At 38.3% G+C, this 24,698-nt stretch overlaps 1 protein-coding gene across 2 annotated transcripts in view; it reads right to left on the reverse strand.

Annotated features, from left to right (window-relative positions):
* Positions 1–24,698, reverse strand: part of RAB3C (RAB3C, member RAS oncogene family) — a 261,295-nt gene that overhangs the window by 236,135 nt on the left and 462 nt on the right. Inside the window, exons 1-2 of one of the 2 annotated variants that reach the window (XM_014860387.3) lie at positions 23,973–24,179; positions 1,764–1,991 (exon numbers count right to left, since the gene is read on the reverse strand). In XM_014860387.3, the coding sequence (XP_014715873.1) occupies positions 1,764–1,991; positions 23,973–23,996 (252 nt within the window). In that variant the 5' untranslated portion in view covers positions 23,997–24,179. Of the gene's footprint in view, positions 1–1,763; positions 1,992–23,972; positions 24,180–24,698 lie in introns of those variants that run through there. The other variant, XM_014860388.3, reaches the window with a different exon arrangement.

A 24,698-nucleotide genomic window follows, 5' to 3' on the forward strand; every position in this document is an offset into this window, starting at 1 on the left:
TAATAGGATTGAATGAATACATCATGTGGGTGTTTTACCTAAATGATCATGACAAACACCTTTAAACTTCTCTAAGATATAAGGCAAGGAAGACAAACATGCATCTATCAGCCAGAGGGATGATTGTTCTTTCATATTAGCAGAAAGAACACGGTCATAGAGTTGAGAGATGTGTAGTTATCAAATTAATTTTAATTTTCAATTCAGCAAAGCCCCTGAGAGTTAAGGAACCCTTCTTAAGCCTTAATTTGAAAGTTATCTCAATATGACTGTTGGTTGCCTAAAGCTCAAAAGGAAGAGAATGAACCAGAACCCAAATGTGAAGTAATGAACACAGCTCTTTCTGTCTCCATAAATCTAGCTGTGGGTTTAAGTACCTAAAGAGGGACCCTCCCAACAAAAACGGCTTTGGGGACTGGTGGAGCATTGAAGAAGACCGCCTGCTTTTCCAAGTTCTTTCCTGAGTTCTAATTAGACTTGGAAGACTCCAGAGTTATAATAAGTGGAAAAGTGACAATCTACTGTAAGTTACCTAAGTCTATGTATATACCTGAGTCTTAAAATTTTACTCCTAAGAGCCTCAGGATGGTTAAAGGTCTTTCAGTTCATCTAGATATTTTAATAAATGGCTCTTTTATTAAAAAAAAAAGTTTAAATGCTTTACTCTGGGGTTTGTCTTTCTTTCAACTTTCCATATTTGAGGAGGGAGGCTTATCTCAGTCCTACCGATCAACCCTGGCACCAGCGCCAAATGGAGGTCGATGTTGGAGTTGTCCCAAAAGAAGGTAGAAACCTCACCTCTTGGGAAATGCCTGTTTATAACTCAAATCAATGTGAGTGGCAGAGGTACAAATGAACAGGAAAAGGGAACCAAAACTAACTGTAAAAACATTTGGACCCATACATTATATGATGTACATAAAATGCTTACTATGTAATTATCTCTCGGTGTAACCAATTGTTTGGCTACTCCATCTCTTATATTACCTTGAACCTGTTACCCACACACATTTTTCCTCTGTTTTTCGCTTGTTGTTCTCCTAAATTTATCCCAACAATTTAGTTAAGGGATCTCTGATCTTCTGCAGGGGGTGGGAAGAGGCAGAAAGCTAGCCAAATGCTCTCAAAACTCACTGGAGAAGCTTCTGCATAGAGGAAAGCCCTGTTTAAAATAAATATTTTGTTTCATTTGTTTTGTTTTGTTGACTGTATGGATAAACCTAACTCTTAGAGCGGAGAACACAAAGTCTGTGAAGTATAAATAGACCACATTCAAAGTTACATCTGGGGCTTTCTGAAGAGACTAAACCTAAGCTTTCTCTATGTTTGGTTGTTTACCTTCTTTAAAAAGCCCAGGGCAGGCTGCTTCTTGTGACCTAAAAGGCTAGATCCACTTTGCCTATTTTGTGGATTATAAAAGTGGCATAGAAGGATTCAGAGACTTGCTCAAGGTCACACAGATCACAAACGGCAGAGCCAGACTTTTCATTGAGTGTTCCTTCTACCACCAACACAACAGATATTTGGATTTTCTATCTTCTGAAAGGTCTTAAGGAGCATCACTTGACAACAAGGCGTGATTCAGCCTCCATACCTTAAACATCACTCTACTGTCCTTGAAACAGAGTGTTCCACAGCAAAGAACCTAGAAATGGAGGCTTACAGACCCCCTGGGAACAGACCATGGCGGAAACCTTTTCCTTTACACATTTATATGTTCAATGCCCTAGACTGAAGCACACTGTTAGTTCAAAGTCACTTACCCAAATCTGAAGCTTGATTCTCTTTTCATTTTTGAATACGGTTTTTACTTTGAAATCGATCCCAACTGTGCTGACGAATGCAGAGGTAAAGGAGTCATCCGCATAACGGAACAGAAAAGATGTTTTCCCCACACTGCTGTTGCCAATGATGAGCAGTTTAAACATGTAGTCAAAATTCTGATCAGAGGAGTCTTTCTGGCCATACCTGGCATCTTGGGCAGAGGCCATCTGTGGTAAAAAACAGAAGAGGTGTGGATCAGTCTCCCATTTAATATGAAGCTAGCAGCATACTCATTATTGGTCTTGCCAGAAACAGATGTCAGACCACTCAGGAGACAAGTTGAGAGTGTTCCCCAGTCTTCCTCTGATGCTGGTATCCATGGCAATAATTCCCTGCTGGAAGACAGAACGGCAAATCTTACAGCTCTTTCCAGCTGTGTTGGTGTTTGTCACTGCTCAGGATTCAGAACAATCAAAGACACCAAAGGAGACGTCTATAAGGGTAACTTGAAAAGCAAAGATATGAGGAACTGGCCAGGGCAGGTGGGCTCTAAAACTTTATAATTCCAGTCATGGAGATAGCAAAGTGGCTGAATATCAGGGAATTTCTTACTGAATTATCCGAATTATTAGAGTCTTTCTTATTTTCTGTGGGAGCACACACAAAGCTATCTCTATTTATTTATTAATACCACATTAAACCAACATCCTAACACAAATCGCAGTCTTTTTCATATCAAAAATAATGATGATGGCAAATATATATGGTTCAAACAATGTGACAGGAACTGTTAACTCTCACACAACCTATGAGGTGGGTACCTTTATTATTTCCATATTAAAAGGAGAAAATTGAGGCTCAGACATATTAAGTAACATGCTCAATTTCACACAGGTGCTAAGTAGTAAGGCAGGATTCAAATCAGGCAGTGTTGTGTCAGGGCTCATGTTCTTAACCTCCACCCTCTTTCCCAAAGACCAGGGGAATACGTGCATGTGCACTACAAAACAATGTGGAAAATCTTCATTGTGAGATGCAGCATTGAAGAATCTAACGGGTTCAAACCTTGGCTCCACCATTTACTGTGTGGCCTTGGGTTTATTATTTTAAATTGGTGTGCCTTGGTTTCCTCTCTTACACAAAATGAGAAAAATTATCTAACTTGGAACACGAGTGAAAATAATAGATGATATATCTGTAAAGCATATGTGGAAAGCACCCAGCAAAGAATCAAGACTGATCTCTATTATTATTATAAATGCTTTAGGTGGATGTTGACTTTTTCCTCATCTTTTTTGATGATCATCTTAATATCTATAAAAATGATGCTGCATTACTTCTAAGTACCATTTGACTCTACATAGAAAAGAGGCATTTAGAATGGTGAATGCCACTGATTGGTGCATTTACTTATCAGCTTTTCTGATGCTATGATTTCTTTGGCAATTGTTGTGCTTGTCCAATACAGTAGCCACTAGTCACATATGCATATTTATATTTAAATTAAATTAAATTAAATTAAAAACTCAGTTCCTCAGTCACGCTAGCCACATTTCAAGTGCACAATAGCCTCATGTGGCTTGTGGCTAGTGCCTACTGTATTGGACAGTGCAAGCAGACAGCATTGTCATCACTGCAGAAAGTTCTATTAGACAGTGCTAGGCCAGACAGTCTTTTTTCATTTCCCACAAAATCTGATTAATAATTATATCTTTCTCTTGGGGAGATGGCAACGAGAAGCCCCAGAAGATAGTAGAATGCTAGAAACAGTCAGTAGTACTCAGGCTCGTCTAAGGTAACATCAGTTGTTGAAATCCCGTGTAGGGGTGTGTGTGTGTGTGTATGTGTGTATGTTTACAGACAACTGAGGGAAAGGGAAAAAGGGAGATGATGAGATAACATTTTCCATTACTACAAATACTTACTTTCAGTAAGAGAAGATAATTATATGCACACGAATAAGGACAAAAAGAAAATCTGTATATATTATGAAATTTACAGGCAATAAAAATTCTGATTGCGTTTCAACTTTCTTGTTAAATATAAGCTTAAGCATTTCTCTCTCTTTTTTTTTGTTTTGCTGAGGAAGACTCACCCTGAGGTAACATGTGTGCCAATCTTCCTCTACTTTGCATGTGGGTTGCCTGGCTGCTGACAAGTGGTGTAGGTCTGCACCCGGGAACGGAACCCGGGCTGGCGAAGAGGAATGCGCTGAACTTAACCATCAGGCCACAGGGCCAGCCCTAAGCATTTCTCTTTCTAAGTCATGTAACCACACGTAACCATGTAACCACACTGATATCTTTCAGTAATTATAACTTATAATGAGTGTTTGCCAGTGGGCAAAACCAGGCCCCTAAAATAGGCAGATATCATCATTTTCATTTCTGCCCCAGGAGTCTACACACCAAGGTAAACCTCCCCCAAGACAAGCAGCCAACCAAGGATAACAATAGGGTTATAATTCTTGACTACCATTTTGAACAACGAAGTCTTGCTGATGACTTCTGACGAACCAGAAAGCCAGGTAACTGTTTGTTTGGCATTCCCATTCCTGCAGACTTAGTCCTTTCACCAATTAATAATCCCCCCTTCGGGATGTGCTAAGTTCATCCAGGCCTGAAGATGGCCTTTGTTAGGAAGATCTTTTTTACCATTTTTATACGAATCAGCCCAGATCCTAGGTTCTGGATTAAGAATGTTCAGCTAAGCCACAATCAAAAAATAGACACCACAAATTTCCTAGAGATACGCACTTACTCAGCCTAATAGCCTACCATATATTGCACCCCATTACCCTAAAGTGATATTCCAACTGAGTCCTGTGGATCTCTAGGTTGCCACAAAAGAAAAATGTGATAAGGACAGCTGCTATCAATCCCAAATCATATTCCAAAATTAGACTGATTCCCAAACCTGAAGAAATACAGACATCATTAATATAAAGACTTTTTCAATATAATTGTGGAGACTTAGATGGAGAAAACCATACCGGGATTTTCTGCAGTAAGAGAAATTGAAAATCTTTGCAGCAAAGAAAGTGGTGGGAGCACAGAGGGTGTCTAGGATGGGGAGGACGAAGCTGCTGGATACGTGTATTCAGGGCCTCTAAAGGATTAATTGGAAGAGTTTCTTATCCCATAATCTTGAAGATGATTTTTTTTACTATTGCCTGATTTATATCCCCAATAAGATTCACAGAAAGCAAAAAGATGTGCATTGGAAATGTATACGTGTTTTATTAAACTTTAGAATAATGAAATAAATCTTGGCTCCAAGAATGGAGAAAGAGACTGCCCTAATCTTGCTGAGGATGAAAATGAAGCAATTTGACAGTATATGAATGTCAAATGGACTTATAGACAGTCATTAGGTAAATTTACTGATACCTCTAAATACCAAGTCATGTGAACATTTAAAAAATTTTCATGGGAAAATATAGCTGAAATTTGAAAACATGAGTTACTCCCAGAGAGTAAACTGGAGTTCATAAAAGATGTATAAAAGATAACTCTTTAAATTGCACTAATCTTGAATTAATTTTTTAAAGGAAAGAATCATAGAGTTGGAAAGAATCTTCAGGGTAGTCTTAACTTCCCACTCCTCCTGAGAGTCCCTTTTGCGGGCATCTCAGCATTTCAGCCCTTCACTCTGAGTGACAGGAAGTTCACCAGGCTGTGAGCAGCCTATTTCACTGCTAAACAACTGCAATTGCTATAAATTTCTTTCTTAGATGTGAGTTAAAATGTACTTCCCTGTAGCTTCTGCCCATGTGTTCTAGATTCTGCCTCATGCATCGAGAGAGTTGATTGCTCTCCCATCTGAAAGACCTTCAGGTGTCTGAAGGAACCAATCATGGCTTCAACAGCTGTCTCTCCTCCTGCTCGGATGATGCCAACTGCGCTAGCCCCTCTCCCCGCACAGGACATGTCTGAAAAATTCCACACGTCCTGCTAGGTTAAAATGGACATCTCTCCAGATGTCCAAGTCCCATGAGTGGCTCCTACAATTGGTTGCAATATTCCAAATATTTATCTCATCAGGGCAGAGTAAAATAAGGCCATTATATCCTGTCACATTTCACTTAGTAAAGTCTCCTCGAATGTTCAGCACTTTTTTCCCCACTAACTGTTATAAACATAGGTCTCCCAAATCCCTATGTTATACTTGTGCAATTTATTTTTTAATGGAAGCGTCAACCTTTATATGTACCCTATTATATTTCCTTCTCTTTGCCTTGATTTACAATTGGATTCTGATCTGATAATTTTATGTCCTTTCATCAAAAATGTTAGATTTGTATCATTCCTGAGTTTGATCAGTACACATTTTATATATTCATTTAAGACCCTGATAAAACTGCTAATCAGTTTGTGGACAAATAACAAGGAACTTTCTGCCCTGTTGAATATATAGATCTATGGATGAGACTGCTACAATGTGTCATTAAGGAATTCAGCAAGTTTGAAGCAAATCCTTGACCTCTGGGAGTTAGTGCCTTGGAAAGCCACTGTGCTGCCCCTCTTGGTGTGCCTTGGTTAAATAGCAGGTGGATGTAACATGGATTTAGCTGAGTGAAATTAAGATAAACCTATCGAAAAACAAGGACCCCTCTACTTTAGCTTCCTCTCTATTACCCCTAATTTCATCTTTAAAATAAGGATAATGACTTTGGGTTTCCTGTCCAGTATGTAAGGAGCTTGGAAGTTGTCACTCCCATCCTCACACAAGAAATGCTCAATTTAATATTTCTTTAAAATAAATACAGATCTCACCCTGTCTCTCTGTGAACTCCCAACACAATACTGGCTGATTTGGGAAGCACCCAACCAGGAAAACAGGAACAATGCTGGTAGGTATTGACATTTAAAATATTCATAAACTCAATTCCAAAAGAGTCCCTAGTTGCAATTATTTTTTATTTCAATTCTACTTTCTCCAGAAGTTCTGTTGACTAGGGACCAAACAGATTATCTCCGAGTAATACATGTAACCACAGCCTACTTCAAAATTTTTGACATTTGTTTTTCAAAATAAATGGGAAAAGCGATTATTTTCAGGGATTCCCTTTGGCATTTAAGAATCTAAACTATGCTAAGCCATTTCTTGGCTCTGATGAGAAAGACAAAAACAAGTCACTTTAAGTGTCCTATGTTCTGGCTACTACAACTAATAGCATCGTGAAGGTCCGTGGGGGGATGAAGGAGGGTAAGTTACCCAGAAGAGCAAATGCAATTCTTTGAAGTTGGAGGGTGAAAGCAAGGATGGGACATACGCGTTGGAAGTGTAGAAATACGTAAAGTAGTTTCAAATCTCAATCATTGTTACCTGGGGGAAAAGAAAAGAACAAAATAATAAAAAAGAATTATTCCTGAGAGCTCCAAAGTAAAGACTAAAATTTTAAAACCAAGAAGGAAAATATTAAAAGTTAGAATTTCCCAACACCTGCACTCTGGCCCCCAGGTGCTGTTTCCTGGTGAAGGTCCTCCTCTGGGCAGTTTGCTACCTCCCTATTTGTCTGTCAGAGTGGATTAGAATTGTGCTGCTCTTTGCAGTCTCCAGCCAGCAGTTTCTCCATGTGTCTGCTACTGTTTGCTCCGGCAAGAGCCAGTTGAGAAGCAATAAAACACTCCTGTGTCACTGAGGACACATCACCGTCGAACCAAGAGGATGCTGTCCAAGGAACCGGAAGCAGCCAAGGCTCTAGAAGACTTATACTCTAACCCCAGCTTCTCAAGTAAAGGGCCTGGAAAAGTGGGCAGCCCTTGGAAATCATCGCCGTCCCTTTTCTTTCTGTTAGCAGGGAATGAATTCTATTTCATGAGACTCACAGGAGAATGTATATGATGGTATGTCAACTTATGGCAATGCTTCCACAATGCAAATCACTATACAGGTTTTAAAGGTATCCCTCAAGCTAAATTTCCCAGTCCTCCTTCTAGCTGATCTCTGGATTGCTATCTCACGCGTAGCTTCTTTAGCAGATGTGGGTAACTCTCAGCTTATGCACAGGAAAATGGTAAAATAACTGTAACGGCAGCTCTTACAGGCGTGGTACTACGTGCTTTACATGGGTCATCACACCTAATCCCTTCACTGTCCCCAGATGTCACTATCTGTTAGTACCCCCACGTTTGCAGTGTATTTCAAAACGGCTACTTTCCACTTCCCCCGCCAGAAGCATGAGGGGATTTCCCCCCAGCCTTCACTGTGAGAACTTGACAGGGCTCCTGATGGTAATGTTCATAAAAGTCGCCCCCCCAAAAAAAACACTGGCACCCCTGTGGTTTTTATCTCTTAGACTTGTCCACACTAACCCTCCAGCAATTCATCAATTACAGTTGAGGTTTTCCTACCCCACTACTGGTTCCCGTGGGGGTTTCTATTTGAGGAAGTTGTGATTCTCTGTATCTGCCTGTCTCTTCGGAGGGCGGCAGTTTTCTCTATGACCTCAATTCTCTAAAGAATCTAAGAATAGTTGTTAATATTCAGTTTGTTCAGCTTTTTTCTTGTGTGAGGATGAGAGTGACAACCTCCAAGCTCCCTATGTACTGGATGGGGAACCCGAAGTTATTGTCCCTATTTTAATGCTGCAATTAAGGGTATTTGAGAGGAAGCTAAAGTGGAGGGTCCTTGTGTTTCAATAGGTCATCTTGATTTCTCTCAGCCTGGGTACTGAGCCCTCATTACCTGGACCAAATGTGTTCTTGAAGTGTTACGAACATGCGGGCTCAGCCAGTTCACTCTTCCCTTCACCAAACTGACGAGCTTCAAACTTCAATCACAGAGGAGAATATCGGAAGAGGTAAGGGTACTTGTTCTCTTTGCTTCAAGAAAAAATTCCTTTGTTGAAGAGAGGTGTGACCTAAACTTGATCTATTTTAAAATTCATTATAATGCTTTTTGAATATCATTTGAAATCTATAGATGTATATTGCTAATGTCAAGAAAAAGGAAATGAAGCTTATCAAACCATGTAAAAACGGTTCCTATTAGTATCAAACACCCGTGTTCTCAGGCCTCACTCTAGGTCATTCCTGCTATGGTTACAGAGGATTTCCAGAGGGGCAGAGAGCCTGTGTGGGGGCTGCGCAGCAGCAGGTGAAAGGGGACACCCAGACCACAGAGAGAAGAACGTAAGCAAAGTCTGCTGGGAAGGGAACCACAGTGGCTGGGATTGCTCTCTGGACTCCAACGCTGCAATCCTGACAGCTGCAATGAAGCAGAGCCCTGGGCCCAGCAGCTCCTGCACATCCTCACAAATGCGGAAGGCAGGTGGTCACTAGTGCAGTCCTGGGATGCTGGTGAGCATCCAGCTACTGGCAATCCAGGCCTTCTAAATCACAGCATGAGGAGAGGTAGAAAAACATCATTGTACTTCTTTTCTAGGAGTTCTGAAATTACGTGCATGCACACACATCTGTGAAAAAGAGCATTCTACATCCTTGATGTGCTGCGAATATGGGTAAAAAGCACACACTCTATGGTCAGGCTGCCTGAGGGAGAATCCTAGGTCTGCTGCTTGTGTAAACTAGGACAAGATTTTTGCTTTGTTTTGATCCATTCTAAGCTGCAATTTCCTTGTCTATAAAATAAGAATAGTAGTGAAATCATCCAAGTAAAATTGTTGCCATGGGTTAAGTCCTTGATTAAAGCTTCCATCATCATCTTTGTCATTCCTCTTGTTGCAGTAAAATGATACACAAGCCATTCACTTTCTTTCTTCCTCAACTCCCACTGATGCTACTCTGTGAAATGGAAATGGTCAATTTTATAGAATATGCTTCCTCTCATTTCCTAAGCTTAGAGGGAAAGAGGTTTGGACATCCAACACTTCCACTCTGTAGAGTTTCATAATTACTAAAATAAACACCTTACAATTAATTACACTCTCATTTCAAATGTGAAGAGATGGAAAAAAAGAGTATCCATCAAAATACCCCTCAGGATAGAAGCTGAGACCCTGAGAGACCTGTGTGTAGATACAAATGTTCTGTGGTCTGGAGAGGCTGTGGGGAGAAGAATGTGGCCAACAGCCGTATACCCCATGGTGTGACCTGTCCTATGATACTGCCTGTTACCCAGTAACTTCTGGAGAGTTACTAAACTCATGAAACTTACAGGTATGAGTAGACTTTTGCAGAAACTGAAAGAAGACTAAGTTTAATGCCTGGATTAATTTTTGTTGTTAGTGCCATCAAGTAGATTCCAACTCCCAGTGACTCTGTGTACAGCAGAGAAGAATCCCGTCCACTCCGTTTGTGCCATCTTCTCACCTTCCAGTGCTGTATCAGACAATGCTCCACTGCTATTCACAGAGTTTTCATGGCCAGTGTTTTCAGAAGCGGGTGGCCAGGTCCTTCTTCCTACTCTGTCTTCAGCAGTGAAGCTCTGCTGACACTGTCCACCATGGGTGACCCTCCTGGTATTTGAAATAATGGTGGCATAGCTTTCAGCATCACAGCAACACGCAGCCACCACAGTATGACAACCAACAGACAGGTGGTGTGGTTCCCTGATTGGGAAACGAACCCAGGCCACAGAGGCAAGAGCGCTGAATCTTAACTACTAGACCACCAGGGCTGGCTGTCCGGACTAATAAGGGGGCAGAATCCAAGTAATGCATGGTAAGAAAAGCATGAGAAAGAAAGCTCCAAAAATTCACCGTAATTATGGGGAAACTGTCCTCTTATATGACCTTGGGGTTGGTTTTAGGTGAAGTTTAACCTAATTACTGATACTGAATTTGGTAAATCATCAAAGTCCATAGTATCATTACAGACAACAATATTTTATTATAAACCTCGAAGCCGCTAAGAGACTAGACTTAATTATTCCCACCAGATAAAAGAAATTATAATTATGTGACATGATAGAGGTCTTAGCTAAAACTACAGCGGTAATCATATTGCAATTTATAAATGTATGAAATCAACATGTGGTACATCTTAAGCTTACAAAATATTATATGTCAATTATATCTCAATAAAAATAAACTTTTAGAAAAGTCCATAATGTCATTAATGTGAGAAATCATTAAGAGTCTTCCTATATACATGTAAAATAGTATATATGCTTATATATATAATATATATAAATATATATAAATGGTATCTTGCATACATGGTCGTTATCTCCATATTTTCCCAAAACCTTTCTAAATTAACAGCAAAGGGTTTTTACAAAAGCAAAACTCCATAAAGACAAAGAGAAGTAGGGAAGAGAGATAAACAAGGCTTGGGATTTGGAAGTGAATGACTGGAGGAAGGGGAATCCTAGGCCTCAGAGGGAAATCCACGAGAACCCTTACCCTGCACAGCCTGGAACCACCTTGGGATTGGAGATGCCAGGTGGCTTGACTACGGGCTGTGGCTGGAGTGACCAACCCTCCTGGTTTGTCTGGGATTGAGGGTTTTGTGGGAAACAGCAGAACATTCAGTGCTAAAACTAGGATGGCAGGACTTTCAGTGTTGAAATCAGCAAGCTGGGATGGACGGTCCCTCTGGGTGTGGCTAGGACGTGCAAACAGGAGGATGGGCTGAAAGCACAAGTCCTATATCCCTGCCTGAGCCCACGTAGCTGAGCAACCATCTTCCCCATATACAGCTTTTTAAAACAAAATTAACTTTAAAATATAAAAAAATCAAACATTCTTGACATTCACACTTCCTATATTCAGATGTCAATTTATAAAAATGAAAAGGCCTCTCTCTTAGCAACAAAATGTGAAGAATCCCTTCAAACTTTTCTCGTGGATATGGATAAAATATACATAATCTTTCTCCTCATTTCTTGGTAGCAAGAAATACCAGGTACTGTGTTCTCAAATACATGCTCTCTCTCATTGGATACATTTTTATTCAGGAATATAAAACTAAATCCTCATAGGGTACGCTAGATCCAAGATTTCCAAACCTGGGGAACTCCACCTGAATTCTGCAGAATTAGAATATTCAAAGTGGGGTCAGGTATCTGTAATTTTTAAAGCTCCCATGTGATTCTTTTGATCAACCAGGTTTGGAATTCATTGGATTAACAAATGTCCACATGGAAGCCAGGGTAGGTGTACATTGTCCAGGCCTCAGGGATATATCTTAGAGGAGACTGAGGAATCTGAAATTTAGGACGAGATCCATGGGATGTAGAAATGGTGTCCTGGCACTCTCTACGAGCTGCTGTCTTCACCAGACACCCTTCTGCCAATAGTGACAGCAGATTTCATCACTATAATGTTGACTCTGCAGAGAGGGTCTATACCCTAGAGTGCCCAGGCTGCCCAGACAAGCTGAATTCTGAGAATGTGTTCATTATCTCTGTCCTGGTAAGAGCCAGAACCTTCTAGGGCCGGTGATGTAACTCACTGTGAGCTCCCTGTCAGACTTTGAGGAGGCAGGACCTAGTAAGAAGCAGTAATGGTGTTCTCAGAGCAGAGGCAGCTCTGTTCTGCTCAGCTCTGCGGAAGATGGCCTTGACTGTCTCCATCAGCCATGTTTTTAAATAATACACAATTGGACGTTACTTCTCCTCACTCTGTAAGAAAGCACCCGATGGATACAGGAGGCCAGTGTCCAAATTGAGACCACAAAATGAAAAACAGATCTCTTGCAAGAATATCTCTTCCTGAGAAGAAAATAAAAATTAAACAGAACAGTCATACCCAGTACTATGAGGCATAAGGAAAAATCTCTCTTAAAAATACTTAGTAAAATACTCTAAAAATTCCCACTGGGGAAAAGAAAACCTAAATTTTCATATAAATGTGTGTGTTTCCCAAGTTCTCATCATTAAACTTTTTTTAAAACAGTAAACATTTAAAAAATATTAAATATTATTTTGAAATATTCAAGCCCTGGAAAAACGCCTCCAGTGATTTGCTATAAAGATTCCTTCCAACTCTTGACATTTCTTTTCCCTGATTCCACTCATCAAGGTAGGTCCACACACTTATGAGACAGAGGGAATGAATATGTGGACCATTCTTGAGGAACCTGGGGGGTTAGCAGTCTAGGTATTTGCATTTCCAGATTGCACAGATCCACCACTTAGAATGACTTACAGAGCCACTTCTCTAGATACAATCATCCCTGATTTTCATTCAAAAGCTACTGCTACTATTTATTACAAAGAACAAGCCCGCCCATGCACACTTATAAAAGAACGCTCACATCCACAGGTGTGTTGCATTTCCCTTGTTGCTTTTCATCAGTTCTACCACTCAGACAGGTGTTCAGTGAATCAACCATTCAAAAGAAAAGCTGACTTTTATTGCTAACGCCATAGATGAGTGTCACATGAGAGTCATTTTGGCTAATTGGTACTTAACATGTTCTTTCTTCAAGCTCTTTAAGGCTCCTCAAGCTATGGCCATTTGAACAGAAATTATTTGTCAGTGTTGGCTTGCAAGTTTCTCTAGTTGCTGAGACTCAGACATACATCTGAGGCCCTGGATGACAAACAAGTAACAGCCTTCGTAGGCTAAAGTTAAATCACAGGCAGGCAGACTAATGATGACAGGCTCAATGTCTCATCTCTTAAAGCAACATTGTGATTTGGGTCCCAGATCATAAAAAGCTGAGATTATAGGAGCAAAGTGACTATGGTTCCAGGCTTTTCTCAGTTTGGAGGCCAAGTAGGCACACAATGAGACTCTTTTAGGCTTGCTGGACCTAAATTCCTAATACTAGACCCAAATTGATCAGCTTACTGGAGAGAGCATTAGGGAACTCAATTGACCCTGTCTTTTTACCATTTACTAGGTCACTGAAGACCTAGAACATTCCCCCTTATGGTTCCATCATTTAGTGGACAGAAAAATATTTCATGACCCCAATAAAACTGATATAACTCTTCAAATTAATCTGAAACACATTGGTGCTAGAAAAGGCGTTTTGTTTCTGCAGAGTTGAAGCTGTTAAGGTATATATTAGCAAAAAAAGAAATTGTTAAAATTATTTTACTTTTACAAATGTGTACCTTGTCCAAATTTTTGAAAGTGTCATGAAGCCCACAATTTTATTTGAAAAACACAAAGAAAAAACATAGCATTACAAAAACAATGATGATAGAAATATAATTAAGTGAAAGAAATTAAAATGTAAACATAAATATTTTTCCCTAGAAATCTATAGGGAATAATCAAAGCACTAATACTATTATTTACATTTCTATATCACCTTTTCTATAAGAAGCTCACTGTCCTGTCTTGGTTCCACACAATACCGTAAATGAATCTTATTAAACTCTTCCAATACTCAAATATCTCAACCCAAGAGTGCATCTCTCTTCACTTGGCAACATAACATGCTGCCAGTGTAAAAGAATCCAACATGGAGCCTAAAAATAAAAGTACAATAACTGAAATGAACAATTTCTCGATGGGCTTGACAAAAGGCTGCAAAGAGCAGAAGAAAGAGTCAATCTCAACAGATATTGTTGAGATTATCAACAGATTAATAATTTGAGATTATCAAAAGATTAATCAACAGAAATTGTACAACTGACAATGAGAAAGAAAAAATAAAGAAAAATGATCAGAGCCTCAGTGATTTGTGAAACAATACCTGAAGTCCAACATACATGCAATTGGAGTCTCAGAAGGAAAAAGAAGGGGATAATGGGATGAGAAAACATTTGAAGATAGTATGGCTAAATGTTTTTCAAATTTGGTGAAAAACAAAAACTTTCATATCTTAGAGGCTCTTTCAAACCCTAAGCTGACAAGATATAAAGGAAACTACATCTAGGCATACCATAGTCAAACTGTTTAAATTCAAAGTTAAATAGAAAATCTTGAAAACAGAGAAAAGGTGACATATTATATATAAGGGTACAATAATATGAAGAGTGGCTGACTTCACATCATAATGGAGGTCAGCAGACAATGAAACAAAGTACTGAAAGAAAAAATCAACAAAAAATTTTATATGCAGCAAAACTAACATTCAGAAATGAAGGGAAAATAAAAAATACTATCAAATAAACAAAACCTGAGAAAATTTGTTGCCAGCATATCTAGTCTACAGAAAAGGCTAAAGGAAGTTGTTCAGGCTGAAGGAAAATGACACCAGATAGAAACTCATATCTACAGGCAGAGCACCAAAAATGGCAAATAAGTGGTGGGTGAACATAAAAAAAATATATGTTTTTCTTTCTTCTCTTAACTAAAAAAAAAAATATGATTGTGTAAAGCTAAAATTATAAAACTGTATTGGGGGTTTGTAACAAATATAGATGTCACATATGACAAGACAACAATTTCACAAAAGATGAGGTAAATGAAATTATTGGGAAGTTACTATGTTTTATGTGAAGTAATACAAAATTAAGTGACTATACAACAAGTTGAAAATGCATATTATAACCTTTAGAATAAACACTAAAAAATGCAAAGAATGTTAAGAAGCCAACAGAAGAATTAAAATGAAATATTTAAAAGTATTTAATTAAGCAAAAGAAGGCAGGAAAGAAGAAACAGAGAAACGAAAAAACCCAGATAAGATAAATAAAAAACAAACAGCAAAAAGGTAGTTGTAAATCCAACTATATTGATAACTGCAACTCATGAAAACTCCAATCTAAAGGCAGAGATTTTCCAGACTGGATAAAACACAAGGCCCAACTATTTTCTGACTGCAAGATTCACACTTTAATATAAAGACACATATAAGTTGAAAGTAAAAATATGAATATATATACATATATATTATATATATACTATAAAAAGACTATTTATAAAGCAAAAGTGTCTGTACTAATATCAAACTAAATAGACTTTAAAACAAGGCATATTGCCAAAGATAAAAAGAGACATTTCATAAAAATTAAAAGGAAAAGTTTTCAGGAAGACACAACAATTTCAAATGTGTGTGTACCTAATAAAGAAGTTCAAAATATATGGAGCAAAACTGAAAGACCTAAAGGAAATAGATATAAGTGGATAATCATAGTTGTATATTTTAAAAGCTTTTTCTCAGTAATTGATAGAATAATCACAGCAAATATCTATAAGGATGTAGATGATCTTAGCAACACCATACAACACCATGACCTAATTAACATTTACAGATGACTACACCTCGCAACTGCAGTATGCAGCAGGCACAGTACACATGGAATGTTCATGAACATAGACCACATGCTGGCCTAAAAACAAGTGTAAAAAAACTTTCAGAAGATTGAAATCTCAAAGAATATGTTCCCTGGTTGCAATAAAATTTAATTAGACATCAATATCAATAAAATATCTAGAAACTCCCTAGGTATTTGGAAATTAAACAACAGACTTCTAAACCCACTGATTAAAGAAAACATCACAAGGAAATGAGTAAATAGTTTGAAGTAAAATATAACGCAAGTACTATACTCACAAATTTGTGGGAGTCAACTAAAGTAGTACTTAAAGTACTTTACCTTTTTTTTTTTTAAGATTGGCCCTGGGCTAACATCTGTTGTCAGTCTTTTTTTCTTCTTCTTTTTCTTCTCCCCAAAGCCCCCCAGTACATAGTTGTATATTCTAGCCCTAGGCCCCTCTGGTTGTGCTATGTGGGATGCTGCCTCAGCATGGCCTGATGAGCGGTGCTATATCCATGCCCAGGATCCAAACTGGTCAAACCCTGGGCCACTGAAGTGGAGCACGTGAGCCTAACCACTCGGCCATGGGACTGGCCCCATACTTTATCATTTTAAATGCTTATGTTCATCAGAAAAAAAGTATTTAAACTCAGTGATCTTAATTTCTACTCTAAGAAGCTTGAAAAAGAAAAGGTTCTACTAAAGTATAAAGACTACGGTTATTTTTAAAAGGCCCAAATCAATAAAACACAAAATAAACAACAGAATAGTTAACAAAAGCAAAACTTGGTTATTTGAAGACATTAATAATATTGATAAACATCTAGTAAGACTGGAGAGACAGAGAACTCTCAAATTATCAATAATAGGAATGAAAGAGAGGATATCATTACAGATCCCAGAGAAATTAAAGGATAATAAAAAGATTTTGAACAACTTTAGATTTGAAAAAGGAAGTGAAAAACATAATTTACCAAAACAAATCCAAGATGAAACAGAAAATTTTATATATGCATAATTAGCTTTCTATTGCTGCCACAATGGATGTTTAAAACAACACCCAATTGTTATTTATTGAGTCAGAAGTCTGGACACAGTGTGACTCAACTGGGTCCTCTACTCACTTGCTCAGGGCTTACTTAAGATCAAAATCAATGTGTCAGCTGGGCTGGGTTTCTACCTTGAGACTCTGGGGAATATTCCACTTCCAAGCTTTCAGGTTATTGGAAGAATTTAGTTGCTTGTGGTTGTAGGACTGAGATCCCTATTTCGTTGACATATAGCCTTCTTCATCTTCAAGCAAATCATCCTCATGCTTTAAATCTTTGACCTCCCCTTCCCCACATCTCTGACTCCAGCAAGAGAAAGTTCTCTGCTTTTAAGGGCTCACGTGATTAGATTGGACCCACCTGAGAATACAGGTTACTCTCCCTAAAGTCTAGAACATTAACTACACCTGCAAAGTCCTTTTTGTAACATAATTTACTCACATGTTCCAGGGATTAGGCCATAAACATCTTTAGGGGGACTATTCTGCTATTCACAATATACTAAAGGGAGATAGATGGATGGGTGGATGGATAGATAGATAGACAGACAGACAGAAAGAATAGACAGTTGGATAATAGATAGATAGAGATATTTGTATACCAAAAAAGTTGAATTTGTTAAAAAAAATTTCCACAAAGTAAACTTCAAGCTCCAATGCCTTCATTGATGAACTCTATCAAACACTTTAAGGATCATAATATATCAATCTTACACACCAAACTCATTCAGAAAGCAGAGAGCTGAAAGCAGAAGTTTCTCATCTTCTTTATAAGGCCTGCACAACTCCAGTATTATAACTTCATAAAGGCGTTAAAAGAAAATCATGACCAGTATCCATAATGAAGTTAAATGCAAAAATCCTCAACAAAATATAATCCAACTGAATCTAGCAATACATAGAAATGACAATATATCATGAGTAACTGGGGTTTATCAAAGGAATGCCAGATTAACTCAGAAATCAATCAATGTAATCCAACAGAATAAAGGAGATAAACCAAGTGATCACCCCAATAGATGCAGAAAAGTATTTGACAAAACTCAGCACTCATTTGTGTTAAAAACAAATACTTTCAGCAAACTAGGAATCAAAAGAAATTTCCTCAATAAGATAAGGGTATCTACACCAAAAACAAGAACAGCGAAATAGCTACAGCTAACCTCATATTAGTGGTGAAAGATGGAAGGCTTTCCCCCTAAGATTAGGAGCAAGATAACGATTTCTGCTCATCGCTTCTCCTCAACACTCTCAACACTGTACCTGATGTCCTATCCTGTAGAATAAAATATAGAAGTAAAAAGGGAGGTCATTGGAAAGGAAGAGTTAAACTGCCTCTATTTGCAAGCGATATGATTGTTTATGTAGAAATTCTTAAGGAATCTAAAAAAACCTACTAGAAATAATAAGTAAATGTAACAAGGTCTCAGGACAGAGTTGAGACAAAGAGATCAAAGGAAGTGTAGAGTCTTATATAGATTCCACCTCTAATTAATAAACTAGATTTCATCAAAATCAAAAAATTCTCGTCAAAAGACACTAGTAAGAGTAGGAGTAGTCAAGCCACAGACTTGCAGAGAATATTTTAAAATATATTTAAAGAGCTAGTTTCAAAATTATAAAAAGGTCTCCTGCAACTAAACAATAAAAAGACAATCGTCAATAACAGACAGGAGACTAACCAGACACTTCACAAAGGAAGATATACAAATGGCCAGTAAAGAGATGAAAGTATGCTAAACATCACCTGTTATAAGGAAAATTCAAATTCAAATCACAATGAGATACCACACAACACCCATGAAAGTAGCCAAAATTAAAAAGGCCACTTTAATGGCCATAATTAAAAAGGCAATACGTTGTCGAGGATATGGAGCCACTGGAACCTCATACATTGCTGGTGAGAATGTAAAATGGCACTGCCACTTTGGCTAAAGATTTGACTATTTCTTATAAAGCTAAACATACACTTAACCTTTACGCCAGCAATTCTATTTCTAGGTATTTACCCAAGAGAAATGAAAACATATTATTATAAAAAGACCAAAATGATAATATTTATAGCTTTCATCATAATAGCCTCAAACTAAAAATTACCTTAAAGTCCATAAATAGGAGAATGGATTTAAAAAGTATGGTAGATTGATACAACAGCATAATATTCATGAATAAAACAGAATGGTTTATTGATACATGCAACAACATGAATGAATCCCATATACATTACACCAAGCAAAATAAGCCAGAGTACATAGCGCATGTTCTACGGTATGTTCATGTTGTATGTTTTACAGACCTACATGAAGTTTTAGAATAAATAGAACTGATTTATGATGAAAAAAAGTCAAGACTTTATTGTGTTGGTGGATTAACTGGAAAAAGAACATGAATGATGGAACATTTGGGATTGATTGGAAATGTTCTATATCTTCAATAGTGCCATGTTTTATACAGGTGTATCCATTTACCAAAATTCATCAAATCGTTCACTTAAGATTTGCGCATTTCATGTATACAAATATCTCAAAAAACTGTAAATAAATAAATAAAAAATACTAAAAATCTATATAATTACAAATAAAACTGAAAGATTTAATCCTCACAGGTCATTACCCTTGGTGATAAACTGTGACCTGCTAAGATGGTTCCTCTAGAACCTTTGAACCCAATTAATAAATGAAAAAATGGGAAAATGGTTGAATAGATAACCTTTAACCCATACAACACTTTTCCAGGTGGCACACTGTTTATACTTAGTAAGTTGATTGTCCTTGGTATGAGACCAGTCCCAGGAAAACCTACTCCTTAGCATTTAAATATATTTCTTTCTTGGAATATGGTGGTCAGGAAAGGAATTTCTAGTGTCAATCTAAGTTTAGAAGGCCACGGGGAAATTGTGGTTACATCATGTAATAAATCTACAACTTCCTGGACTGAAAAAGTGGAAATGGAAAATTATTTTTACACCACATAAGTTTATTTTTACTATAGGGTAATCCCCCTTCTCTATCCTCCACTTTCCTTTACAGAAGAAAAGTAAATACTTCATGACTTTGGTCAAACGGAGTATGAAAGTTCTTGTTTCTGCAATGTTCAACAAGGGGTTTCTCTGTTTATATAAGAGACGAGGAGTAAATTTCCATTTCTTATAAAGATAAAGGAACCAAACTGAGGTTGGATAGGGTCAGGAATTCAAAACAACAAAGTGCAAGAATACCATGTACTTTCCACAGCCAAATGAAACAATGATATATTTGGACTTTAATTCTTTGTAAGTTGTTTTTGTATACAGCATGGTTATTTAATATCTATTATGGTTTTCATCTCAACTTCATCTTTAGCCTACATCTATATTCTTTCTTCAATCCTCCTCAGTTTTAGCCAAACAACCTTTTTATGGCACTCTGCTCCAGGCCTTGGGTAGATGTTTTTCTTTGAAGTTTCCTAAATAGTGAGAAGGCTCTGCATTTATGAGATGACCCTGAAAGCTCATGGATAACAAAATTGAAGACTAAGCCAGAGACAATGGATTCCACTTTTACCTCCTCAAATTTTTGGTTTAGTTCTTGTTGTTGGTGCCATTCCGACTCCCAGCACAGCAAAGCTGCACCCTGCCTGGTATCTGGTCTTTTGCACCATCTGCTATTTCAGACAATGCTCTGCTGCTATTCACAGGGTTTCCATGGCCAATTTTTCCAGAAGTGGGTGGCCAGGTCCTTCTTCCTAGTCTTAGTCTGGAAGCTCCACTGACACCTGTCCACCATGGGTGACCCTGCTAGTATTTGAAATACTGGTGGCATAGCTTTCAGCATCACAGCAACAAGCAGCTGCCACAGAATGACAACCGACAGATGAGTGGTGTGGTTTCCTGACTGGGAAACGAACCCGGGCTGCGGCAGTGAAAGCACAGAATCTTAACCACTAGACCACTAGGGCTGGCCTTGGTTTTATTTTTATAGCTGACACAAGTTTATTTTTATAAACAGAAAAAAGACACAATCTTTTCTTTCTTCTTAACCAAGTTTCTTTCTTCTGAACCAAACAAATAATCAAATTATATCCATAGTGCCCTCATTCTTTACACCTCCCTTTTGTGTCTTCTTGGGGAACCCAAAGTAAGAGAAGAAAGAGGATGGCCTTTCTAGACAGAGATCTGGCAGAATTTTGAGGCTACCATGTTGGGAAAGTTATTTAATCTTAATAAGCTCCAGTTATCTTTTCTGTAATTAGGATAATGGTGACCTCTAGAACTGTTTTATATTTTACACACACATAATGAGATCTGAATGCAAAGCACAGTGCTTGGCACAGACAAAGCAGTAGATAAACTAGAATTTGTTCAATCCGGCTCCTGAATCAAATGATAATTCGTTCATCAGTCTTGCCCCAAGTCATGAGCACTGCTACTCTCATTTCTTTTGGCCCTCAGGATTTATGGACGCACTGAATGAAAAAACACAAATGACCATCTCCTGCATTAAAATTCGAACCCATCATTTGGAACACTTACCAAATGCTATTCCTGGTATTTAGTTACAAAGGAAATACAGACATCCAAGACTGTCATTGTATATTATTTTAATAGTCACTGTAGAAACAACTATTATTATCCCTCATTGTGCATCAACTCAGAGAGAAATATTCTTCAGAAAACATGCATACATCAAAGACAACTACCTTGAACAGAACAGCAAGCTATTTATATAGGCATGTCAAGTGCTTTTAAAAGACACTACGTAATTTTTAAAAAGGCTTCTTTGATTTAAGAAAATATCATAAATAAATTAGAAAATCAACCATTAGAGAGCTCATTGTGTTTCACATCAACAAATGAACTAAATATTTTTAAGTGGGGAAAAGAATCGCCTAGGATAATGAAACTATAGAATGAGGTTTTGCTTGTGACTCATTTTCTAGAAACCTAAGTAAAAATTTGGGGACATATATTTAAAGTGATGATGTGGTTCAATGTTTAAGTGAAAAAAAAAAGAAATGTCAACTATTTTTTTTTTGAATTTTCATATATCAAAGTCACCTGGAATGTGACTATGATTCACAACTATGGGCACTGAGACATGACTTGCCACTTGAAAAATATATAGCATGTTTATAGTTTTTATTCTTTCTATCATTATAGATGTTTGAAAACCTGATAATAATGGAGAGGGGGCCACTATAACAACAATTTACTCTTTAAATTGAATCAATGAATGTTTTAATTATATATAATACAGAAAATAGTCTTTGATTTCTTAAAATGTACATGTTATTCATGATAGCATTTGGGCATTTAAATTTCAAAAAGCTAGTCCAATGAATAAATTACACCATAAATATGAAAATAAATCTATCCACAAGCAAATTAATTTTACCTACTTTCATATTTATTCTTCATTAAAGTTCTGACGAAAATATGAAATTACAGTGCCTATTACACAGTTGACATGAAATTTATCTAAATAAATCAAAATATTTTATAATATTTTAAAATATTTCTAAATAATTTAAAATGTTTCCTAAGGCATTAATTTCATACAGTTCTGTAACATTTTAGTGATCTTCTGAACATTCCAAGCAACTCTTGTAAGAAAATAAAAGTTAAGATGCAGAATGATTAATTTTTTGGTAGTTTATTTTGACAGAAAGACTTCAGTGCATATATAGGATTGATTTAAATACCAACGATCTACTTTTAAAGTCTACTGTCAATGTTTACTTATAATAGAATATGATTAACTTAGCCAGTTGGCTCCTGGCAGTACCTCCAGTGATGGAAAATTATCATAAGCCAATATATCTTGATTGCAAGAGCCTGTGCCTTTATTGTCTGTCCAGATTCTTTTCACGTCAGGTCTATAATGAAAAGCTAAGTCACAAACAGGGGTATTAGAACATACACAATGGGGCCACTGTTGTCTGGAACAATTCAAATTTTCAATAACTCTTAAGGTTATTTGAGGGCTTCCATTATATAATCCTTCAACAAACAATTAAATTCTACAGATTTTTTTTTCATTTAACAGTCCAGTCAGTGTGTATCTTAATAATATATATAACTCATACAATAAATTAACAGTAAATCGAAGCATATGTTTAAAGTCCTTGATTCATGAAGAAAACAGTTGGAAAAAGTACAAGCAAGAATTAAAGGCAAATATTTATATTGTTGCATTTGGCAGCAGAAGTGGATTCTCAAGAGAGACAACATGTTCCAAATGGTGTGTTCCTTTCTCCTCGCAATCCCATTCATAAAGTGCCTTTCTGTTACGCGATGGGATCGCTCTGCTTCGTTAATGCACACAGGCTGATCTTTAGAGTTAACTAGTCACACATAGAAACGAGAGAGCATCCCTTATCTTCACTTGAAAACAAAACTTAAGCAAGATGCTTAGGCAGAGACACCTTTGCACTGAGTCGAAGGAAGCAAAGCTAAGAATGTGACTGAAATGGGGAATCAGAACGTACAACAAATGGGCACATCACTCAAGATATCCCAAAGGGGTTATTCGAAACGCAGGAGTAAACCAGTTGTGTGGACAGCGACCAAGGGCTGGCATACTTCTGGGATGAGCCAACCCCCAATGTGTTTGCTATTTTCCGCTGACACTACTAGGATCCTACTTGAATAACCAGTATTTGGGGGACCCTAACATTGGCTTCTCCTTTCTTAACGCGCTCTTAGTCACGAGGAATTTGCTCTATCCAGACTCCAGCAGAGAGCTCGCGGCCTCGAACCTGGCCTTAAGTCCATCCGTTTGCACTGTGATCACAAACCAGGGGAGCCAGGAGGGAAGATCAATGCCAATACGAGATACTGCATGTTCCTCTGACTTTTGTTTGCTCGGATTTACATTTTAGACGGAGCACTCTCACTCTCCTCGCGGAGCCTGGGAAGATAATGAATAGCCCTATCCTTCATCAAGATAGCTCCAATCACAGCCCAACTCTGTCCCCAGGACCGAGTCAGAGCCGTATCTCCGCGGGTGGCCGCCTAGACCTTCCCTCAGGTCCCGTACAGTTTGTGCTTGGAGCGAGGTAGAAAGCATCTCTCTCAATTCCTCCCGAGGCCACACTTTCTGTATAGACCCACCTGCATGGGAGCTTCGTGTCTCATTGTTCCCCAAATTTTCTTTCTCGTTGGCTAAAACAGCGCTGGCGCGGGCGCCCGATCAAGCGTGCACAGCCCGCGCGTTCCGCGCTCCCCACTCTGCGCTCTTGGGGTTCGCAAACCGGCTCCAACATCAGCACCGGAGCTGTCCCCTCCTGGAGCCGCACAAGCGTACTGGCCAGGAGCCCCGCGAGCTCCTGGGACTTGTAGTCTCGTTCGGCGGAGCTTTCCCACAAACTGGCGAGCCGTGAACTACATCTCCCGGCACGCCGACATTTAAACAGGCTGTCTCCTCCTGTTCGACCCGGCTGGGGAGCCTCCCTTCTCCTCCTTGGGAATCGCTGCCGGTCGTTACCCCTCTCAGCCTCCCAGCCCGTTTCCTCGCAAGGTGCAGGCGAAAGGGACCCCAGCTCATCTCAGCTGGAGATTTTTCTTTGCTACCTATCGCCTTCCGAAGCTAGATTGTGATTTCCTGGTTAGGAAACGCTCTAGCTTGTGCTAATTCCCAATACAAACGAAACCTGCGCTGCGTTCTAGGACTCTCCCCGTCCTACACCTCCCCATCCCGGATCTGGAAAGTTTATGCATTTCCATAGGCTGAGTGGGGTGGTTTTACAATCTCATTGAACAATCGCAGAGAAGAAAGACGATGACTAGGACACACATAAAGAAAGTGGTTTACTCGCACAATTGCATTGAGAAGACGCG

This window comes from Equus asinus, chromosome 10 (assembly GCF_041296235.1).
Source record: "Equus asinus isolate D_3611 breed Donkey chromosome 10, EquAss-T2T_v2, whole genome shotgun sequence".
In the NCBI taxonomy this organism is placed as follows: Eukaryota; Metazoa; Chordata; class Mammalia; order Perissodactyla; family Equidae; genus Equus; species Equus asinus.